This window comes from Lipophrys pholis, assembly GCF_963383615.2.
Source record: "Lipophrys pholis genome assembly, chromosome: 16".
Lineage (NCBI taxonomy): Eukaryota > Metazoa > Chordata > Actinopteri > Blenniiformes > Blenniidae > Lipophrys > Lipophrys pholis.
The window spans coordinates 2,120,136-2,144,638 of record NC_137634.1 but is presented as its reverse complement, the minus strand read 5'-3'; the positions used below and the strand labels follow the sequence as shown (position 1 = coordinate 2,144,638).

General features: G+C 43.4%; 2 protein-coding genes across 3 annotated transcripts in view; both read right to left on the bottom strand.

Annotated features, from left to right (window-relative positions):
* Positions 1–10,529, bottom strand: part of LOC308121665 (RNA-binding protein Nova-1-like) — a 34,264-nt gene extending 23,735 nt beyond the window's left edge. The window contains exon 1 of the mRNA XM_080483050.1: positions 9,813–10,529. Within this exon, the coding sequence (XP_080339176.1) occupies positions 9,813–10,011 (199 nt within the window). The 5' untranslated portion in view covers positions 10,012–10,529. The remainder of the gene's footprint in view (positions 1–9,812) is intronic.
* A 1,624-nt stretch (positions 10,530–12,153) lies between these two features.
* On the bottom strand, positions 12,154–22,225 carry kptn (kaptin (actin binding protein)). 2 transcript variants are annotated; one of them, XM_080483052.1, is made up of 13 exons: positions 21,782–22,225; positions 20,089–20,171; positions 19,924–20,008; positions 19,714–19,768; positions 18,502–18,580; positions 17,748–17,821; positions 16,590–16,696; positions 16,116–16,229; positions 15,966–16,029; positions 14,774–14,909; positions 14,384–14,563; positions 12,753–12,932; positions 12,154–12,628 (listed from the first exon to the last, which is right to left on the bottom strand). In XM_080483052.1, exons 1-12 carry the CDS (start codon positions 22,020–22,022, stop codon positions 12,774–12,776), a joined length of 1,377 nt encoding a protein of 458 aa, XP_080339178.1. In that variant the 5' UTR covers positions 22,023–22,225; the 3' UTR covers positions 12,154–12,628; positions 12,753–12,773. The 2 variants fall into 2 exon arrangements, with proteins under 2 accessions (XP_080339178.1, XP_080339177.1); XM_080483051.1 differs by having other exon boundaries at positions 12,155–12,932.
* Between the last annotated feature and the right edge of the window lie 2,278 nt (positions 22,226–24,503).

Below are 24,503 nucleotides of genomic sequence, written 5' to 3'. Positions count from 1 at the left end.
AAGACCTGTTGTTGACAAGACAAGCCCAAACCCACTGCGTAACTTTCTGCTTATCTCCAGCCAGAGTAAAAAACCCAGCAGGAGGGGAGGCGGGGGTGGGGGGGGGGCAGGGGGGTGGGGGGGTTGGTGGCTTGAGGAAGCCACTAAGATCCCCTCCGTCGCCCTCGCAGCCACGTTTGCTGTCATTAGTCAATAATTAATTCCATCCTAGTGTCTGAGATCACAGTAACAGGTTTTAATGGCGTCATGTGGTAGAGTAAACATGGCAATCTGTTGCTGCAATCCGCCAGGGAAACGGGAGCAGTGGGGCACGCGGGGAAGCCGAGCCAGCAGGGTGTTAGTTCGAAACCCCTCCGGCTTCAGACGTTGGAAGGGAGGCTTGGAGGAGAGGACGCCGACTCTGAGCCACAATGTGTTCAGTTAAGTCACTGGAGGGGGGTGGGTCAGGAGGAACTGCCTTGTGACCGTCCTCCCCTCCTTCTCACTACCCCTCCAAGTACCCATTCTGCATTTCAATGGACTAACCTGCTCCTGGCAAGCGGCAAGGACAACGGAACAAAAAAAAAAAAAAAAAAAAAAAAAAAAAAAACCCCGACAAGCCGTAACGGACGAATTGAGCTGCCGGTGTGTGAAATGACATGTTAGTCCAGCATGATGGATCAACTCAACAAGTCAGACAAAAAAAAAAAAAGAAAAAAAAGAAAAGAGTTTGAGGTGCTTACCCATTCTGAGATCTGCTGCTTCTCAAGTCCTCTGTCAGATCGCCATCAATGCCGGGGCACAATCTCTAATGGGGATCCTAACATTAGCCTAGGCATAGGTGCAATGGGTAGCAGTGTTGAGGAATGCGGCCAAGTCGACCTTTTTCACCGAGGTCTAATTCATCAGCGGGTGCGAGGAGGAAAAAAAGAAGATTTTCACCGCAGCATCCGAGCCATGCCTGCAGCTGGCCAGAGCCTCAATTGTCTGAGAAAATGCTAATGCAGGGGCTCTCAGTGTTTTCAGTGAACGACGGCACGCATTGTTCAAGCCTGCATCGGTTTGAAGGGGGGGGTCTTCCCTGCCGCATCACCCTTTTCACTGCTCTCATCCATATTCATCGAGTGGCCTGTCCGTCTGCAGCACAGCGCGGGACTGGCACCTCCACCGGCCAATGGGCTGCCTCCTCCCTCCGCCGCGTCACGTCCCCACCTCCCCCGAAGCCGGTCCCAAAAAATTGAATTTTCTCCCCGTTACTCCGCCTCTTTTGACGCAGCACTATAAAGTATGGCAGTCCATTCACTCACTCACTTTTTTTTCCCCTCCTCTTTCTCTTTTTTAGCAGAAAGTGACAAAAGGTGAAGCGGCCGAGGTGGAGGGGCGCGGGGGGCCTCTTCGACGAGGAGAGGCGCACGGAGTGACCTTCAACGGCGGTTGGAGAGGTGTATGGATAACATAAGCAGTTGATGAAGGAGGTGGCGGAGGAGGAGGAGTGATCCGAGACAGCGTGCCTTACGCCACCCACCCTCCTTTCCTCCGTTTCCCCCACCCCCAATCCCTTAGACGGCCATGTTTGAGAGGGCGGAGGGGCTCATCAACCATTGCAAATGGCAGTGCCGCAGAATGGTGGAGGGGGGTGATGAAGCCAATCACTACGCCTATAAATCTTACACCGAGAGGTATCTTAAGTGACTGAATGTGTGTAAAGGAACTGCAATGTGTGCGTGGACACGGCCGTGTGTTAACGGGCGTCTGGTTTTATTTCAACAGTGGCTTCCAGAGAACCTTTTCTTCTCTTCTTCCCACTGCTGCTGATCATTCTCCTCCACAAATCAAACCTTTGGCCCTATTTTTTTTTCCTGAACGAGAACGCCTTATAGAAAATTCGAGCAGAGCCACAATCAGCGAGAGATGCTCTGTTGTAAAGACACAGCTTCCCTCTAGACTCCACTCCCCTCTCCACCAGCCTATCTCTCGCTCCTTTTCTCTCTCTCTCTCTCTCTCTCTCTCTCTGCTTTTTTTGCTCTGTCTTCATTTCTATCGCTCCCTCTCGTTCTCTCTTTCGCTGCCACCTGGCAAATTCACAGTCCGCTCACGTCACATCGCTCTGCAAGGGCACCTGTGTCCTTCCCACCAAAAATATATTAAAACAACCCACACAAATACGGCTCACATTCCTGTGCCAACCTTTCCATTAGCAACATTACGAGATCATACCTAATCCCTCAGCCACACAACCTTTTGGAAGCCACATGCTTGCCAGCAACATGGAGCTCAGACTATGGGTAATTAGAAAGAGGAATGAATGAAAGATGTTGGTTTTGAGCAGAGAAGGGCAGAGCTGATAAAAGGGGAGTAATTTCCCTCATTCAGTGTCCACAGCTCTTAAAGCACAATGAGGGGAAAGGGGGGGGGGGGGGGGGGTTGCTTGGCTTTTGAAAGAGCACGGGGCTTTCTTCTCTTTGTTGTAACTGCCAGTCATGTTAATGATCAGTTTGGTAGGAATAACGTGATCAATATCAGACGTAGTCAAGGGGCTGGTGATTACAGGGATGGCAGAGGATTATCAGGCTGTCAACCACCAACTGCCACGAAGGGCTGCGGGTTTTTTATATTGTTGCCTGTTCAACAATATGGAATGTACATGATCGCACAGATCGCAGAGCGTGTAGAGTAGATACCAAAACATTTCACGGAGAGCGCTGCGAGGAAAGACAAATATGCTACATCTGGTTTGTGTGGTGGAAGTTAAAATGGTCCAAATGTGCATTTTAACCTGTCAGACAGGATAGATTCACCTTCAAACGGCGACATATTTCACCGTTCATCACAAGGACACATAGCTTGGCTGCTCGTCTTTCGCCTGTAGAAGTTTAAGAGAACTGAAACTTTTGAGGTTGTCCTAAACTAAACTGACACTCGTCGATCATCTTCTGTCGCCACGTTAAGATCGTGACGGAGCTGGACCTCATCCCAGCAAACAGTACAGCCTGTATAGGCTTCAGTCCATCACAGGACAGACACAAACTCACTGAGAGGTGCAGGTTAGTTCCACAAGCAAAGGCTGGGTGGTTTGACCTAAAATAAATAAATAAATAAAATCTCTGATTTTTTAAAGAAAAATTTGAGTTTCGATAAAATTTTCAATTTTTTTCTCTCAATGCGCTAAAAAAAGAGTGCAGACATCGGATATATTGTCAAAAGTGCAACTTTATTTCTGTGATTGTCCTCACAGTTAATATACATATAAACAATCCCAAAATAAAAAGCGAATGAGGCTCCGTCATTCAACAAATTCAAGCTTTAACTAGGTTTAAGTTAAAGTGCAACAGCAACTATGGAAATCCACAAGCAATGGTAGAACGGAACGCCAAAAATGCCATTAAACTGGGGGGGGGGGGGGGGGACTTTAATTTGCTAAAAGAAAAACTTTTTAAAGGTTTATTAAAGGTCAAGTACAAGTACGAGTACTAACCTGTAGTTACTTGCAGATAACGAGTACCGGTGTCAGTACTTAATAAACGCCATACATGTTGACGTATACTCCTCATGAAAACGATATACGAAAGTTGAAATGTGCTGGTTGAAATGTGGTTTTACTGGTGTGCAAACTAGCTTTCGTCTCCTCTTGAGATTTAGGCAGAATATAATTTACTGTCATTTTCATTAATATGACAGAATCTCCAAACCGCTGCTCTCTTGCGTACGATATTGCTGATACATGATGTCACGTAGTACCGGCCTTTTTTCAAAACACTTTAACTTTGTATTTCCACTGCCAGAAAAGTTATAAACCACATTAATACGTGAGAATCGATTAGGTTTTGCCGCTGCATCGATGCAGAATTGTCCATGTCCGCGTCCCGATTCATCAAAGAAACGATTGAATTCCTCGCCGCTGACCGCCATTGAGGTCAAGTGTCGAGGAGTTTAGAGTTAGTCTAGCCTGAGTTAGCTTTTCTTGAACTAGTGTTTAAATGTTATTTTCTGCTGAAGGAAATGTGTAAAACCAAAGTCACATCTCTTCTGCAACAATCTAAAAAACAGAAAAATCTGGTTCGCTGTTCTTAGGAAGCTGCTAACCTATAAAAACAACCTATATAGAGTACACAGGTGTATCAATAAAGAGGTTGCTGGATACTGCTAAATGGTAAAACCTCCTAAATAGTTTCTACTTTAGGACTGCACTATATTAGAAATGAAATGCCACCAGTGACAAATGAGTAGAAGCTTTCACAGATATGGTTGAACTGAACAGGAGACTTGCAGTGAAAAATCCCATTTTTGAGCGTTTATTGACAATAACTCAGAACACAGAGGTATTCAGAGGTATTTAGAGGTAGAGGTATCCAAATAGTAAGTCAGAAACATGAGCAGAGTCTAAAAACATGAAGAATCCAGAACACCAATGAATACACGAGGGGTAATGCAGGATGTCTCGACACAAAGGAACGACGACAATCTGGCAACGGAAACATGAGATAAAGGGTTTCTATCTAGAGGGGAGGGGAAGACACAGGTGAAACACAATTAGACAGGGAGAATCGACAGGAAGGACAAGTGTGCAGCAACATGGGCCTTTCTTTTTCCTGAAATTCATAATAAAAAGAAATAACTACTATTGCCATAGTGACCATACAATGTCGAGCACTGCTAACCTGCCACTTGATTCAGTTTGCTATCCACTTCTACCTGGCTCAGTCTCAGAGAAAATGCTTATTTCTACATTTCTATTTGTAAGCATTAATTACATTCAGGGGAGACTACGTATATCCAACCGGCCGTGTTTCTGTTGTGAAGCGAATCCCTCTTATTTTCCCAGTTTGGCTTGAAAAGCTAAATCTGCTCTCAAAGTGACGTCTCCAGTTCTTTCATATCTGTACCCTCAACATATTTCTTCCTTTCAATCTTTCTTCTAGTGACCAATTTTTCTGTCACATATTCACAGTGAAAATTACATTTTAAATGCCGTCTGAAAAAGTCACAATTCCCCTCTTAAAAGACCCAACAAAGCTGGTAATCACGATTCTCCCTTTCAGACAGCTCAATTCCAAATGCATTGAGCTGAATGTGTAGCAGCAGCCTTTCAGTTTGCATGTTCCACTTGAGGTAATGGGGGGATTTCTTCAATAGTTACTAGAGCTGGCTAAAAGCAAACGCATGTCGGGCTCAGGACTTTAAATAGTTCAGAGGTGTTAACGTGGGTGCGTTTTAGGCCACTGATGAACTAGTAACCTGTTCAGGGTGTAACCTGAAGCTCCAGCTGAGCGCTCAGGCTGAATGAAGAGACTGTAAAAGCTGAATAAATGAAATCTTCACTGTCTGCATTATGTCTTTGCACTCATCCAGGTGGATCTGCTTGGAGTCCAGAGGACATTTCACCTTTTGATCTGGGGAGTTTTATTAGTTCTGCTGATAGGAATCCTGGAGTACTGGAGAGGTCGGGTTGTCCTACAGTAAATTAACGATGAGTAAACTGAAACACTTTAAAAACTCCATAAGTCCATACATCTATTTTCTATACTGCTACACAGGCTGGTTTTGAACTGTTATTATTGGCTATGATCAGACATTGACACTGATATTTATATGGAGGAATAAAGAAAATAACCAAGGAAAAATTTAAACCCCCTCTTCTATTGAAAATAATCCTGCAGAAGATGTGAGCATCCCCCCCCCTCCATACCCCCCCCCCCCCCCCCCCCCCCCCCCGAGAAGCTGAATATAATCCTGCATTGTGATCTGCAAGTGTCCATCAAACCACGAGCACCTCAGGGTTCAGATGGGAATAATTAAAAAGGTGACTTCCTCGTTGGTTGTTGTGATGATCAGGTATTCTGTCCAGACAGGCTCCTGTTTAAGGAGCCATCTGTCCTCACTCCAGCCTCTTCAGGGGGAAAAACCATCATCAGCACGTCGTTCATTGTGTAACTCCAGCCTGCGAAAGCATGATGGAGCTGATGCAGAAATGTCTTAAAAGAACAAGGAGTCATGCTGATAGAAGGGCGTGCAATGCCATTATGGGAATGACTGAATGAAGCTGCCTGTGTGAATTATGTTTTCAAGCACTTCTAAGATTTTCCAAATGTAATCTCACGCCGCCGGGCCATTCGTGCCACCTGAATATTGGATGTGAGGATTCGGCAGAGTGGTGAAAGCATTCCCGCCATGCGACGGCGCCGCTGTTGGTTTGGGTGCGCTGATGGGAGGACACACTGGAGGTTGAGTCTGTTCTGAAATACCGTCTGGCGGCACAACGGCTCCTACATGCCCCGCTTGAAATGACTTTTTCGGCGGCGCAGCGAGGTGCAGCCAAACCGCACTCGGGCTGTCAGAAATCTGATGTAACGCCGCCGCCATTCGGCGGTTGGCGCGGTGTCTGGGACACAAAGACAAGAAGAAAATCTCCGGAACATATGGTGGAGGAACGGCCTATTCTCTGCAGACAGCTAATTAACATTAAGTTCCTGGATAAGTGGTCCCTGTGAGCTGCGGAGCCGGGCTATCACAGCCCAAATAAGATGTACAGGAGCTGGAATCAGCCATCATCCTCACACCGGTGTCTTCCTTGACGAGTAACAAAGCGCACACGCCTCGTTTGTGCCACAAGAGAGGATAATGAAAGGAACTCGGCTCCTCTGGCTGAAATGATTTAAGTGTTTCCTCCACCACCTCACGCTCAACCCAGTCAGACGTCGTCTTTGACTTCAGATCTCACTCAGGATTTGCCTCATTTGACCAACCAGACAATTTCAGTGAGAATGACAAACATCGCGACAGGCCAATAAAAACACCAACCAGATCCTGGGATCCGGCTCACCCCCGCGCCTATAAATAACCCCGGTTTAATAGGAATCTCAGCTCCAAGTGGTGATGAGTGTGCACCCTGAAGGGGCTGCAGATTTATCACTTGTTGGTTTTCCTGCTGGGCTCACCTTAACGTTGGTACTTAGAGGCAGAAGCCCTGTTCGTTCGGATCAATGCCACAGCAGCAAATCTGCAATACACCAATAAAATCTCACTTAATCAAGCTTAATCTCAGAAAAGGAGAATCCACCATGAGCTATGAATGTATGAGTGCGCGTGTCTTCCATCCATTTTCCGGAGTCTGTCCCAGGGAGCTCTGGCCATTTGGGTTCAGTCACACCCACAGTGTCAGCGTGGCGCTTTTACTTTGAAGGTTTTCAGTTGCAGAATTAAAAAAAGAAAATTGATGATGAATCACAAGAGCAGAACAAGTAGAGAGTAATTAAAATGTATGTTTTTCCAGTAAGAAGTAATGTAAATGTAATGGAGACAAGCTTGAACCATAAACAAAAAGCATCAGTTCCACAGGTCCAAGCACTCTGACACTTACCTGATTAGTTTTTACACATCAAATAGTAGATTCAATTGTATCTGGATCAGAAAAAGGTGCGAGCAGCATATTTTTGAATAAGAGATAATATTTTTGAATCTTGGCTTTCAACTTAAATGACTGTAGCGCGGCGTTAAAGTCATATATCACTTCTAGACTTGTTTACTTGCCCCAATAAGTCAGTGATGACATGGAAACCATTTTTCACAGTTCAGTCTTTTATAGTATGATTATATTATGTTTATACCACAATATCCATTACATTTGTGATATACTGTGCAGCACTGGTCCAGTCAGTCTATTCTGATATGAAGCTGATGTTGCGATAACAAAACATTTAGCTGTGGTTGGAGTCGTGTTTGTGAAATGTGCCTTTTTTTTTTTGTATTAAACTTAGAAATCTTACTTGAATTTCACTTTAATAGCGAACTGCATTTGGTTACATTAAGCAAAATCTACTCGTTTGAGATAAATAAAGCTGCGGTGTTGTAACACCAGAACAGCAGCGCTCCACCCGTCAACCAATCTGTTTTCCGCCAGTCACCAGTGGTTACCAGGTTTGCTTTGCAGTTTAACTTTGAAAGGCGTTAAAGTCATATATCACTTCTAGACTTACAGCCAACGCTCACACCCATAACTGACAGCCCTTTGTCAGTAACCAGGCAACAAGGTTGTTTATAGATTATAGGCTGGGAAGAAAAAACAAGAAAGAACAGGGAGAAAATGCAAACTGCAGAGAAAAAACAGCGACAGTCCAGAACCAAACCTGAGGCAACAGAACCACGACACCTGTTACATCTGATAGTGGATATAAATCAAAACGTATTCCCCATTTATGTATTTATGTGATGATTTGTGTTTTAATGATGACTATGAACTAAAAATAAACATCAGTTATGGCTTATTCAAGTGTTTAATCAATGTTTTTATGGCTGTAGAGATGATTTATTTTGCCATTTAGTCGTGATTTTATGATTTTCCAAATGTCTTGGGTTTGCCTTGTGCTTTATCTGGTGTCTTCTCCTAATTGCAGGGAAAATAGTCAAACCGCAGTGGAATCCACGCGTTATGTCTGCAGTTATTGTGATCTGACAGCTGCACAATTACAAAGCTTCTTAATATGTAGAAAATGAAATGCAAGAGCCTCTTTAAACAGATTAATTTAGTCAATTAAATTTAGACAATTAATACATGTTGTCTGGCTTTCAAATAGCTGTGAACTGATAACCAATGTTTGGTTTTAAAGGTTCAGAATGTAGGTCTAAGTATTGTTATTTTTGAGTCTGAGTGCAGCTTTTATTGTTTCCACAGGTTGGTACCAACCTGGAGTTTGCGTTGTTGTGTCCATGTGTTGTTCTTGTTGACAATACAACTGCAGAGTGGCATCCATGTGTATCTGTGTGTATGTGTGCAACTGTATATGCACTGTGTATACAATTGTTGATAAGTAAGATCATATTTCTTATTGAAAAAGCAGGTCTGGAATAAAGGCCGGGGCTAATTGGACAGCGTCCCCTGCAGACATTTCTTTTTTTTTTATTCCAAATGCAAAAACTAAAATCATTATTCGCTGTATATTTGAAACGAGAATTGAGCTTTGAATCAATTTTCAGTCAGTTTTGCTCATGTGCCAATAATAGTTTGCATTCCTGATGTAACTCCTTGTTTCCTTTTATTTGCTTCACTTGTCTGCAGATGGAAATCAGCTGCTCCCCTAAACGGGTGGGGGGGAATGTGTTTAGCACATGGTCCCTGATATGACAGAATTCAGTTGCATTTCTTTCCATTCCTGGTCTGTGCTTGTCATTGAACACGCTGGATCAAGGTTTACCAGCGAGAAGCCCCCAGATCGTGAGACCCAGAACCTGAAGCCGCTGCTGGGGGAGATTATAGACTCTAGTGACATTTCTGTGATGTATTCGCTGTTTTTACTCTTGTTACCTGTCAACAAAGGCCTTCTGTCATGACTCTGCTCACAACAACATGCAAATGAAAGTGTGTGAAAGGGGGGTGGGGGGGGTTGCTGGAGACTTGGACTGATGCACGGATTATGTGACCACTTCAGATAATTTCTTCAGGATACCTCCAGATGTGGAGCATGGGAGAGGTGACAGGGTTCAGATTCAAATCTGACCTGAGCTGAAGAGGCCTCCCTCTCTTTCTCTCTCCCTGTTTCTCTCTCTCTCCCTCTCCCTCTCTCTCTCAGAAGTAACTGGCATATGAACACAGCCCAGTGTTCCCCGGTGCCAGGCGCACAGGTGCTGCATGTTACAACCAGCACGCACGCGGCTCTGCCTCCAGCCAGTCTGCGGTTCGAGCGCCCGACCAGCGGGTCAGGTCCTCCAGTCTGCGCCCCGGCGGCTCTCCCGCCCTCCCACCAGTGCAATGCAACACAGCCGCAGCTTCGTGTGGAGGAGACACCGCGGAGCAGCTGGAGCCGGAGCCGGAGCCGGAGCCGGTGGGCTTTCTGTCTTACCTCCGGTGTTGGTGCGCTTGGTACAGCCGGCCTCCTCGCTCGGAGTTTCCAGCGGGCGTTTGCGGGAGTCCGGGCTGTCCGCCTCCATGAGGGGCTGCTGGGGCTGCTGCTGCAGGCTGAGGAGGCTCGGGTTGGAGTATATCCCGTTAAGATCCACGGCTGCTGCTCCTCCACCACCACCACCACCGGCCATCATCATCTTCTTTTCCCCGGGAGCTGAAGAGAAATGCGCGCTATCCCCTCTCTGCCTCACACTGCGCCCCTCACCACCTCCACATAGCGCACCCAGATATTAACTAGTTTTTTTGTTTTTTTCTGAAGGGGGGGTGGGGGGGGTATCGAAGCGGCCTCGAAGGGATCAAAATGTCAGGCTACACGGGGATCGGGGTCTCCTCTTTCCGCCTGCTCACAGGGCTAAATATAAAAATCCCATTGAGTGAGACGCGCTGGTTCGGTGCGCTCCGGCAGCAGCGTGCTCCTTATTGTTGACGCGCAAAACAACCCGCGCCTGAAAAAACACCAGCAGCAGATCCGCCGTGAGAACAAGTGCAACAGCCGCCTGCGCAGGAGAAGAAGGAAAATAAAGGCTTCCTCAACTTATCCGCACGCCATATTTCACGGCGGAGTCCGGAGCGATGCGCGCAGCTGTTGTTATTGTTGCCTTTGTGGAGCGAGAGGAGGAAGAGAGTTTGAGGACTACAGTGCCACTGACCGGCCGAAAGACGGGGCCAGACTCGGCTCTCATCCATCCTCACACTGCAAACACACCGGACACTCCAACACTCACACAGGAGTCTTTTAACTTCCTTTGAAAAATTCCTCTGAGGATTTTCGCACAGATTTTCTTCCCATTTTACGCACGTTTTGTTCCGAACTTTAAAAAAAAAACGAAAAACATTAGATATAAAATGATGGCCAAATCTTTTTCTTTCACCTCTCTGATAAACTCGTTTCCAACATTTACACCTAGTTAGGTTGTGTGTTATGTTAGACATAATTTACATTAAACGATCTCTCTCTTTAATAGGAAAAATTACACATTGAGTTATTTTTACTTTTTTCAACACACCTCAATTTTTGAAATAGCAGCAAATATTCACACCCGTTTGTTTTTTATAAGATTAAAATGACATTTACACCGTTCCTTTATGTAGATATAATTGTCACCTTTGTAGTTGGGGGGAATTAAAAAGACAAATAAACTACATATTCAATTCTCGGTATGATGAATCCCTGCTCACAGTCAGATGAACTGGATGAAAAGGTGCTGCCAGTTGATGCGAGTCACAAGCTGTGATCTTCACTGAATCTGGATTCAGTTCAATTCAAATAACTTTATTCATCCCTTATAGAGGTAATTCAAAGGTACACTGAGTAGATCGTGTAAAAGCATCGAATCACCATAAACCACATCATGAATACTTTACTAGATTTCCTCACATAAGGTGCATTTGTGGGAAAGTCCGGTGATTAGAAGGTGGTGTCTGGATTCAGACTGGACTGACATGAATCTTGGGACACAAGAAGGTGGAAGAATAAAGACCCGGTTCAGTTCCTGTGTCTCCGCTGGGTTCAGGTTTAGATCATCCCCCCTTGTGTTCACTGAAGATTAAAGGTGATCGTCAGAAACTAAGCTGAGACAATTCAACCGGGGGAACTAATAAACTAATAATTACCAGCTTTTTCCATGAACAACTCCTCAGGCAGCCTCGATTAAAAGCTTTTCGCTCTGGACTGGTAATGTGCTCCAGATCTGGTAGAGTTTGGGCTGTGGGGGATTCAAACCTGCTGTGGTTCTCAAACCAGAGAAATTCTCTCCAGCGTGGGACACGAGGTGCAGGAGGCAGAACGTGGAGGACGTCAGGAACTTCAGTTGCTGGGGGAGGTTCGTCCATCTGCCCAGCTGGATCTGATCCATTATGGATCCAAACCTTTGAAACCATCTCGGTGGCCTTGCGCTCAGTCCCAGGATCAAGTCATGATAAAAGTATTAGAGCTGGAACAACTGGACGATTTACACGCCGAGCAAGTAGACAGAGAATAATTGCCAGCCGTTTCCATGATGGAACTGCCGGGGTGGACCAGAAGGGAACCGGCGCCTCGCGGGTCCCAGTTTGGTTGAATTCTGTTTGGACTTAATGTGATGATGTTCTTTCTTTCTTTTTTCCAACCTGTTATTTGCTCAGAGGACAGCGTGTAACTTTCTGCCTCCAGGTTCGATCTTAACCTCATCTAACAGGAGCACATGTGGGGCAGATCTCTTTAATAGCCCTCCGCAGCTCCACTTTCCAATGATGAGACATGGAAACTTTACATTCAGGGTAAAAAATAACTCACCAAATACACAACTGCCTCAGTTTAATGTCATAAGAGACACAAGCTGCTTTAGAGGAAAACATATTTTCCGTTTAGTCTGTGGGAAAATCTGTTTATGAAGAGAGAAAAATACAAAAATGATCCTGATTCGCTGCTTTTGACTGCTGGAATAAAGACGAAGGGAAAGTGAAGATCATAAATATTTGAACCTGAAAGTAAACCTTCAATTCTAAATGTCCAATAGAAATCAAGTCAGCAACAGCCTCCGCTTTGCTTTAATAGATTTACTTTGCGCATATATTCATTCCCAAAGCTTCTATGTGTTTTTAGTTCTATTCATTTTACCAGTTTGATCCAAATATTTTATGTTTTATTGAGTTTTCTGTCACACTAACAATGCGAGATATATAGAAAGACCATTTAGAATCAAGAGTTACTACTTAAATGGACGGACCGGTGGCCTTCAAGCTGAAAATCAGAAGATAAAGACAGAGAAGCAGCTCAGAACAGATTGTGTCATTTCTTCTTTGTACACGAGCGTCAGGAAAACAAACCCCTGAGAAAATCCTCCACTCTGCACTTTTAATTAAGACAAACACTTCAGTCTGAGCCGCTGGGACTCGCAGGTAAAAACAAAATGTCTTGTTAATCCGAAGACGTCTGGGCTGCGCTCTCGTCTGGCGGAGCCTCGCTCTCCGTCTTCTGTCGAGGTTTGTGTGAGTCCGGCTCCGAGGCGACGGCGAGCGCCGACAACCTCCGAGTCAGTCGCTGGACCAGCAGGTCAGCGGTGCTGGTCAGGCTGTGCTGTGGACACAGAGCAGGAAGTCAACCAGAGCAGGAAGTCCACCAGAGCAGGAAGTCCACCAGAGCAGGAAGTCAACCAGAGCAGGAAGTCCACCAGAGCAGGAAGTCAACCAGAGCAGGAAGTCAACCAGAGCAGGAAGTCCACCAGAGCAGGAAGTCAACAAGAGCAGGAAGTCAACCGGAGCAGGAAGTCAACCGGAGCAGGAAGTCAACAAGAGCAGGAAGTCAACCAGAGCAGGAAGTCCACCAGAGCAGGAAGTCAACCGGAGCAGGAAGTCAACAAGAGCAGGAAGTCAACCGGAGCAGGAAGTCCACCAGAGCAGGAAGTCCACCAGAGCAGGAAGTCAACCAGAGCAGGAAGTCAACAAGAGCAGGAAGTCAACCAGAGCAGGAAGTCAACCAGAGCAGGAAGTCCACCAGAGCAGGAAGTCAACAAGAGCAGGAAGTCCACCAGAGCAGGAAGTCAACCAGAGCAGGAAGTCAACAAGAGCAGGAAGTCCACCAGAGCAGGAAGTCAACAAGAGCAGGAAGTCCACCAGAGCAGGAAGTCAACAAGAGCAGGAAGTCAACAAGAACAGGAAGTCCACCAGAGCAGGAAGTCCACCAGAGCAGGAAGTTCACCAGAGCAGGAAGTCCACCAGAGCAGCACAAGCAGGGGTTTTAAATAGATCACGGTCGCTATGTTTCTGTGGGACGTTTGCTTGGTGAGGAAAATGTTTTGCTCAGAGGATTTTTGATGACACTTTATTTTCTGTAAGAATAAAATAAAGTACACCAGTGTGTCGCATTTCAATTTAATTCAAAGTGATGAGTTTTCTTTTTTTCTTTACATTGAACCTGCAACTCAAACTTGTCTGGAGTCGCACAAAGTGTTTGATGGAGTTCAGCTCCACCCTCTGCTTCTCCTGTGTGGAGTTCAGGTTAACTATGATATTAACAAATACAGAGGAGAGATTCCCCAAAGGGGATCATTAAAGAATTACATTAAAAGATTTATTGGAAAAAGAAGAATTTATATTAACTAAAGACCTGCTGATTTCCTCACTATACGTAAAAAAAAAAATCAATATATATATATATATACACACACATATATAACTATTTTACATTGTCTGAAATAATGACTTTAGACTTTTTCTGAACCGCACAAATTATTTAAAAAAAAAATTCCCTCCGAAAAAAAAAAATCTCGACTTTGATTTTCGACTTTTTCTGAAGTGAGTGAAGCTTCTTTTTTTTTTTTTCAGCCTCCGAATTTTATTTTTCCTTCAATTCCCCTAATACTCCTCCGTACTCCAGAACACAATGATCAGGATGTTTTAAACTTCTGGATTAAAAGTGCTCGTAAAGCTTCCTCTGTTTCAGGTGCAGTTCCCAAAGGCGGCCAGCAGGGGTCAGCCTCATTTCATCATTCTCTCCAGTTTTAAAGCTCATCTTTTCTCAGGTGGTACCTGTAAGATGTGCAGCCCCTTCAGCGTGAGCACGGCCAGCTCTCTCACTCCGTCTCCCGTCAGGTCCAGGTAGATGACGGACAGCACCGGGCTCTTGAAGCTCCGCCTCCACTGCAGCTGGAAGTGTCCGCCCGAGCCGCCGCCGCCACCTGCTGCCTGCAACTTGTAACAGAGAAGCTCCTGCGTGACAGGAAGGTGGAAAACACACTTATTATTATTCAGTCACAGCACTGACAGTGAACCTATAGATTCATGGAAAATATACTTGCTGTCCTTGAAATGCTTTAAACATGCTGCCATTTTTATTTCAGTCATTTTCTAAACTAACCAGTGTGACAGAAAACCACCAGGAACTGTTGGTCCAATGGCAGCGGAGCGCCTCTGACCCACCTGGCCGTACGTTCCCAGCAGCACCTCCTTCTGACCGTCGAAGTCCAGATCCAGGACCAGAGCGCTCAGCACGCCGTCCCACTGGTCGCTCTCCGAGAGGCAGGTGAACAGCGACAAACCGCGGTCCTGCACGTCTCTGGAACACACACACACACACACACACACACACACACACACACACACACACACACACACACACACACACACACACACACACACACACACACACACACACACACACACACACACACACACACACACACACACACACACACGATGATTTCTTCAAAATCACAGTGTTTTCACGATCATTTGGTGGGAGAGCGTTGCAGCAGTAAGAGTAACTATTATAAAGTACTCCAGGTATTATATAAAAAAAAACATCTTCTTTTATAAAACATTGAGGCTCAAGTGTATTTTCTTTCCATTATTTTATGTATAATGATATTGGATGCATATTTCATTTTATTTTAAATAAAATCCTCGATACAGGAAGTAAAGTCAAACCCTGACCTCTCGACCAATCAGGAGCTGAATCTGGTGACGAGGCTTCGGCAAAAAACATTCACTCACATGTCATGAAGTGTTCAGGGATGATTTGTCTTTATCCAGGGACGGTCCCATTAAATATCGAGAGCGGTTGGGTCAAAGGTCAAGGTCGCCAAAAGGTCCAAAACATATTTCTGTCATAATGCCGTCAGTTTTAATCCAGTTGATGTCAAACAAACGGCAAAATGTTCCGTTTCAATTCCCTATCTACATGACGCAGTGACATCATCACCCTGGTCAGAGGTCAGAGGTCAGAGGTCAGGGGTCAGAGGTCAGGGGTCAGAGGTCAGGGGTCAGAGGTCAGGGGGGCGGTGTGTACATCAGTGTCAAACAGTGGTAACATGAAGAAATTCAAACGACCATGACAGATGATGGAAGGAGTGGCAGATCAAATAACCTGTAATCCACTGGTTTCCATGGCGACAAGCATAGCGATGGTGAAGGCCCGCGCTCTACCGAGTGTAGGTCTAGTTAAATATTATTACCGAACGTGATATCACGATGTTTCCTCCCAACACCTCATAGAGGAAATAATGAAGTTGTGGAGCTTCTGAAGCTTCGGTCCAAAAACTTCCACAAGATCTTAAAAGTGTCAGAGAAACAGAAGAGCCGGCTCGAGGAGGAACTCCTGCAGGAGTCTGACCTGAAGATAACGGCCATCTCGATGGTGCTGGTCACCAGGAGGTTGTAGCTTCCCATCTCCACGTCTGCAACATAACAACACACAGCCTCTAAGATGCACTGCTGATCCTGAAATGAGGAGAACCGAGGAACCTCCATCAGAACTGCTTACTCCTCGTGGCGCCGGGCTCGGTGGGCTCGGTGGGCTCGGTGGGGCAGCTTAGCGGGAACAGAAGCACGGTGGAGATCGGACTGTCGAACTGGACCCGCCAGCTCTGCACCACCTCTGATCAACACAACAACAGAAGAGTAACACACTGAGTACTCTGAGTACTCTGAGTAATCCTGAGTGAGCAGAGGAGGCTGCCGGCTGTGGTCACACTACAAACTACAGACAGTGAAAACCAGAGGCACAGAACGACCTGGAAAGGTTCAGCAGAGACACGAAATGAGTGTGAAAGTGAGACGTCTTCATTCAGTTTCCTTCACCAGGAAACCTGCTGAGTCGTGTTTTCACTGTTCACCACTAGATTTGTCATTAACGTTCATTGGAGTCACACATTTCTCGGCAGCAAACGTCAAGAAGTTTCATAACATTTCAATAGAAAGTTCAGCCTCCATGAGGATCCATGTTGATTCTACTCACCTGGTCCAGTCTGGTCCACCAGCGCCAGACCCACAACGCCGTTCTGACAGCCAAACACCGAGAGGCGCCGCCCAGCAGGTATACTCAACACATCCAGCCAGAGCACGCTGGGGGAGGGGGGGGGGGGGGGGGGGGGGGGGGGGATCAGGCACAGAGGGTCAGGGCTTATTAGTACCAAGAATATTCACCTGGAACTTTCAGCTGAAAGGAACGCCGTGTCAAACTGAAGTCATTCCTCTGTTGGACAGGAGGTGGCAGTGTTGAGGCACTTTAAGAGCAACACGGACGAACAGGGGAGGAAGTTTTGGCTCTAATAGGAGGTGGAGGAAGTTTAGGAGGAAGCTTAGGAGGAAGTTTAGGCTCCAATAGGAGGTGGAGGAAGTTTAGGAGGAAGTTTAGGAGGAAGTTTAGGCTCCAATAGGAGGTGGAGGAAGTTTAGGAGGAAGTTCAGGAGGAAGTTTAGGAGGAAGTTCAGGAGGAAGTTTAGGAGGAAGTTCAGGAGGAAGTTCAGGAGGAAGTTCAGGAGGAAGTTTTAGACGGAGTCCTAAAAAACAGCAATGTGAGTCCTTCACTTCCTCAGACTTTATTTTCTTCACCGTCCTAAAGTAAATACTTTCATTATTTTTACTTCAAATATATTCGCAGTGCTGCTGTTAATGCTGAAGACGTCCTCTCCAGGTTTGGGTGATTTGAGACACAAGATAAATCAGATTTTATATTTAAAAAGATCCTGGATGTTGATTCACTGGCTTTAATATGGAGTCAAACTAAAATGTTAATTTATTAAATGTAATTGTCTTGTCATATAAACACATTATTGTGGAATCAAGAACACGACAATTATGACCTCGAATACAATTTAATTTCTTTAAGTCCTGCACGTTTATTTCATCTTATTATTACCACTTTTCAGTAAAACTATCAACGAGTCACTTTTCTCACCAAACGGTCGTGGAACAAACATCAAGCAGCTTCAGTCTCTTTTTCAGAATAAAACAAGTTCAGGCGTGTGTTTTCAGCCTTACTCTCTGAGTTTGCGTAGTGGAACATGAAGAGGCGATTCTACCGAACATGCAGAAGCAAAGAGAGACGCTCAAAGTTTTCATGTTTGCTTGTCCACAGTGACACAACCCGAGACGTGAGAGGTGGAGGACTGACTTGCTGGGCAGCTGCTGGAGTTCAGGGAAGAGTTTCTCCACCGGCTGCTCCTCAAACTGGTGCAGCGACGCGTTCTGGAGGAGAAGTTTAAGTTTTATCGTCACCAAATAAATTCTGAATATTACAGAAAATCACACAAACACTGATATGTACTTGTTGTTGTTTTTTTTCTGATTATAAAAAGCAGAAATATTCTTTAACAGCGCCTGAGTTTGGATTAAGTGACTGCGGTCGGAGGAATTAAGGATTTGTCCTCACACGGCTGCACACGGTGAGGCTGGTGTCAAATTACCAGCCCTACACATTCGCTGACCAATCAGAGCAAAGACAGAAGCTTAAGGAAAACAGAGGGACGGTGTGCCGCCGCAGTGAATGAACACAGAGTCGATCTGCTGCGGAGCCGAAATGAAGCTTCACAGTCTGTTTGGTTTGTTTGTTTCGTCCTCTTCAGGTCAGATAAACGTCCACAAATGTTCAAATAGAAAGAAAAGCTAGTTCTTTTTCTATTACACGAGCTTATGTGGTGAAACAAACGAGTTTATTACAAAGTTCTAATTATATCTCTCAACAAGACACTGGAGCAAAATCAGCTGAGTTCATCACATAGAACAGTGCTCTTTCTCTTTCTCTTTCTCTTTCTCTACTTTCCACCAGCAGTGACTGGATCCGGTTCATTTCTTTGATATTTCTGCTTTTTCAAACATGCAAGTATCAATGTTTTTACAATTTCCTTGTTTTTTAAAACTGCTCTGACCTCCTTGTACAGGTGGATCCTCTGGTCGTGACCGCTGAGCAGGAAAACCGTCTCACTGCCTCCGTCTGCACACTTCACCCTGTCTCACACACAGGAGGTCACACGCACGCACACGCACGCACGCACACACACGTAGAGAATAAATCACAGTCCAAGCAGCTCCTGAGCTCTGCAGGAGAAGCCGAGCCGATCAGACACTCAGAAACGACAATAGAAACCACAGTAGAAGCAGAATGTTGGAAACAAGAGACATTGAACTGAACAGAACTCGGAGCTGCTGGGAAGATTTAACTTTAAATTAGGATGAAAAATCACAAAAACACCTTTAAATTTTGCGTGAAGCAACAACAAACATAAACAAAAATTTTATTAAATTAAATTAAACGAAATTTAATTTAATTTAATAAAATTTAATTTAATAAAATTTAATAAAATTAAATTAAATAAAATTAAACTAAACTAAACTAAATTAAATTAAATTAAATTAAATTAAATTAAATTAAATTAAATTAAATTAAATTAAATAAGAATCAAGGTGAGGTTTATTGATGAGCAGCAGAGGTGAGAAGCAGGTAATATCTCCCTTATTAAAAGAAGAAATCAATTAAACACACAAACATTAAGATTATAAAATAAATCATATTGCCCAAAGTGTTTACAACGTGCGAAATACAGTGTATTGATCATCATCATTTTAGATTTTCCATGTATTTTGTTTATTCTGCTGGTGAATGAGCCGTGATCATCTACCTTCAGTATAATAATCCACAAAGACAATCTGTGTTAAACCACTTTGCACAGTTTAGAGCAGATTTTAAGATAATTTAACATTAAATAAAGACACCAGAAGCACACTGCTCCCCAGAATACAGGAGACATGATGAGGATGAAATCCTGCAGCACTTATTTACAGATCAACGCTCAAAACCAGATAATAGAGTTTTTAGTATAAAGATAATCTGTTCAATGTTCACCAAGAAATCAACACAATATTTCCTTCTTTGTTTTCATTTAATGCAGGTATGATTTCTAGCTCAGCCTCTGTTTTCAGTGCAACTCTCATATTTAGATTTTACCTGATTTTTCAGGATGTGCTTTTTTTTTTCTTTTTTTTTTTCTTTTTCTTTGTTTACACAGAATCTGGAGCAAAACCTGCAGCTCCTGTTACCATGGCAACTGAACATCCACGTATCTCTGGTGGCGCAAACTTACTCGGTGTGGTAGAGCTGGAAGGGCGTGAACTGCAGCTCCAGATTCAGACAGCTCTCTGCTCGGAGAGACGCACAAACATTAACCAGAACCAGAACCAGAACCACACACACACACACACACACACACACACACACACACACACACACACACACACACACACACACACACACACACACACACACACGCACACGCACACGCATACACACTCACGTGCGATGGAGTCCAGGTTGAACTCTGATCCGGGCTCGTAGTCGCAGTAGATGTTGAGGAACGGCGTGGCTTTGTCTCCGGAGTCCTGCAGCAGATCAGGACGAAGCTTTCATTGCTCGCCGTCGCGTTTCTGCGCGACGACTCGAGACGTTTGAACGGAAATACCTTGATGAAGGTGATGCCCACCACCAGGCCTCGATTGGGCGGAGACTTGTTGAAGGCGTCGATCGATACGATCTCTGCATCAACTACACAAAGGAGAAAGGCTGAATTCCGCAGATGAAATATGCTGCAACTTATTTGAGCTCATTTATTCTTGTGTTTGTTTTAATCCAGGTTCTGTTTTCTGAACTCATAACGCTGTGAGGACCTTCCCAAAATGACCATTAAGACTCAATCTGATTTGATCTGCTCTAATCCACATGCAGGAAGAGTGTCAACATTACTAACTCCGTCAGGATATATTCTTAGGACAAAGTAATACTGCAACTATGTTTACCCTCATTTTTAGTTTTTCGTGTTCAAATGATGATAATAATCCATTTCAAAAAGTCAATGAGAGTTTTATTGTAAAGACGCAATCATCTAAATAATTAATTGATTATTTCAACTTCTATCTTTTCTTTTAACTGATATAGTGTTTAAGAGAAAGTCACATAGAAACACAGTTTTTGTACTTTGTGAGAATAAACTGCCAACAGAACCAAGCTATTTCACTTCTAATAATAATCACACGCTATGCTTTACGCCAAGGAGAGAAAAAACCTTGGTGCGTTATTATTATTATTATTATTATTATTATTAATAACTCAGAAATCTGTTTTAATAGAATAAAAAGTCACACGCATTAGTTTGGTATTTCAGAGTCGATACGATAACGAGAAAGGATGGAATTAGTACTGTGTGTATCTCTGCAGAGTAACTCTAGTATGAAATGTTCATTTGTCTGACTGGAGGTGAAGCTGAACTCTGAATTCACAATTTGATGTAAATCAACTAATCTTCAGGGATTTCTCCTTTTAGTGAGACTGACTCCACATCAGGCGCTTCTTGTGATAAATAAAAACCTTTCAATGATTCTACTTCAGGTATACTAACGCCTAACTTCAGTTTTCCAATAGCCCTGATGACAAAACACATGATATACCAGTTATTTGTGTGGTTGAGCTCGATGTGTTTGTCTCGTTGGGACACTGATAAAGATCACATCACATTTTTGGCAGGAAACTAGTTATTTGAAGTTGTACGTCCTCGTCGGATAAACACAGACGATGGTCAAATAATTGAATATTATTCTACAATTTTGTTGAACGTTTCATAACAAGAAATCCTAGCTGTTTGAAAAGTGACAGATGTTATAGTGATTCGTTAATCTGGACCTGTTTCTGTTACACTCGAATGAATATTCACAATGGCATGTCTTTAAACGTGATAGAACCATCAACTAAATGTTGAGTAACATGCAGGTCATCCAAAAAAAATAAATAAAAAAAACCCCTCAACTAATCTCAAAGTACTTTATACCTTAACCAGTGGTGTGGAACATCAGGCCTCGAGCCAAAGGATGACTTTGTAAATTGAAAAAACTACTAAGAAAATATTAACTGTAATTTACTATTAAATTTTCCATTCTTGCTCATTTATGAAGATTAAATGTATTTGAGTAAAATGTGCAAAAACATGCATGAAGGCTGCAAAACGCTGCAGACAGATGATGATTTAGACATTTCACTGGATTTAGTTAAAATTGCATAATACTGAAAATTACTGTGCAAAATAAGAAAAGAAATGTAGGTGTTTCTCCAGGACTTTCGGGGTGTGATGGTCCGGTGTTGGGTGCAGGTGGAGGAGCTTTTACCTGGGATGTAGGTGAACTGCACCTCCTTGGCCACCGGCCGCACTTTGTGCTGCAGCTCCTGGTACCGGAAACAAACCACCTTCCCCTTCAGGGTGGCCGCCAACAGCTGCTGGCTCCCGGCCTGGCACAGCCCGTAGATGTTGCTCTGCGACGGGAAGCGGCTGAAGCTGTCCTCCACGAAGGAGTCCCGGGTGGAGGAGTCCCGGGTGGAGGAGTCCCGGGTGGAGGAGTCCCGGAGCATCTTGAACACAATTCAGCGACAGGAAATTATCATAAAAACTTCCTCAGGTCATCTGTTCATTTGGTGCTCCATCTTCATATCGACACACGATAGTATTTTTTTGTCTTTAAGACATAAATTGTCAGATTACAGCTTCACCAAACACATGACTGGATCGTTCAGAAACAAAACATCCGGGTTTGTCTCGTGTTGCGTTCATGTGTATCGGGAATGTTGTGATAGTTTTATTGTAAAGACGTTTCATTTGACTTTTAAAAACAGCTAACTATCTAATTGTCCATAGAAGTGAGTGTTTACTTAGTTACCATAACAGCGACACAAATAATGAAATACAATATCAAAAAAATACAACGCTAGACGTGTTGTGTAGATACATATAATTATATAGATATCTTCGCATACAAAGTGTGGAAATACACATACATACTTACATGTACATAGTTATTGAATTTTTAAATAAATATCTTTATTTGTAAATGTACTGTAAACATATTTACAAAGTTAGAAAGGTATCTAAAGTTTGATAACGTCTTGATTTCCCACTACATTGAAGGCAACAAACTAATTTTCTCCTTCGTCGTATATGTTGTTGGCGGATTATACCGGCTCTAATGTGAAATGCTGCCACCTGGCGGCAAAACACGTTACAGCTTGCAATTAGAATCAGAATACTTTTATTGTCATCACTTCTCATCTTTAAATAAAACAAATATACGCAAAAAAATTACCAGGAAAAACATATTGTAATTAAAATATGTACAGTAATAATTATTTTAAAAATAGAACATAAAAAGAATAAAATAGGTTGCGTGTCAGTAGTAGGTAGACAGTTTTTACTCATTTAAAAAGTGACTGTGTTTTCACATGTATGTTTCTAACTTGACATATAACAAGGAAACACAATCCAAATGAATAAGAAAAACAGTTCAAACGTGACACACTGAAGAGACTGAGCACGGATCCAATCGGTGGCTGCTGTCGGTCCAGCAGAGGTCAGAAGAAACTCGCTCATCACTGCGAGGTGAGAGCAGAGGGAAGCTGTCTCTGGTCTCCTCTGGAGAAAACCTGCTGATTTGCTGGAGCAGATGGTTTCCTAGTGATCTGGAACATCCTGCCGCCTCACAGCGTAACTGAGGAGATGCAGGAGACACTGAAAAGCAACGCAGGTCAAAGGTTTACGGGTGTATATGAAACTAACAGGAAAAGTTCCTTTTCACTTGTAACAACAGGTGAAACAGGAGAAAGAGACGTGAAAACTATGAAATAAAACTCAAGAGATCAAAACCTGAGCGATGAGGAATGAGACTAAAAAGTCATTCAGAATGTGATTAAATGCACTTTTTTTTATTATTATTATTATTATTAAAATAATCTCAGCTGGTGACAAAACAAACTGCAATACAGAAATGCTGACGTGAAAAGAGACAAAAAATAAAAATGAGTCACAAGAAGAATTACAAATCCAAAGAAAACTTGAAAAAAAAAGGTTTTGATCAAATATTATCATGAACTGACTCCAAATGTGTGAATGAAATAGTGAGATAATCTATGATGAGTCACACAGAAGGACAGTGAGTCAGATTGGTATATTAGACCAACAAACTGCTGCAAAGAGTTTAAAACATCTTAGAGACTCTCAGTGACTGACGGAGGAAATGTCACATGAAGGTCGTTGATGAGTTTTTATATTACGTAGGAACTGAACTCGGGGTTCTGTGGAACATCCTGATGAAGATTATTGATGCTTTTCCTTCTTTTACAATCTGAACTTCAGATCTGATCAGAGATATTCATCAGGCCAGAACGTTCACAGCGCAGCAGCGCAGCAGCATTATTGTGAAAGGACGGCAGGAAGGAGGTGAACAGACCTGGGAGCTTCACGGAAGCTTTGGCTGGATTGTCTGCAGCTGCAGCAGATGTTGGTTGATCCTGAGCAGAAACACGTTCTACATGTTCCCACTGGACCCTGGTCATCACCTTCTGAAGAGGCGAGGGTCTACAGAACCACAGTAAACTTATTTACATCCAAAGAAAAATCCATACTGACGAGGAATTTCTGGTCCATTAAGACTTAAAATGTGATTAAATTGATATGAAATGCTAAGAAAGTATTAAAAATCAACAGTTCCAGTTGGATTAAAAACAACTAAATAATATGTTCATATGAAGGCTTCATGTTGCAGGAGGTGAAGATTCATATCACTAATAAACACCTGAAGTAAAGGACCTGCAGGAATACACTGCGCATGTATGGTGTATTACTTATATTTATGTCTTTATTCAATAGCAAAGTTTAGACAAAATAACAAAACAAATAATGCATCAGAGGAAAGAAGTAGAAACATACATCCGACAAAAATATTCCCCTGTTGAGTTTAAGGATTTCCTCTTAATGACGTGTATAATAATAATAATAATAATAATAATAATAATAATAATAATAATAATAATAATGTGTCAACAGCTAATCATGAATATGAG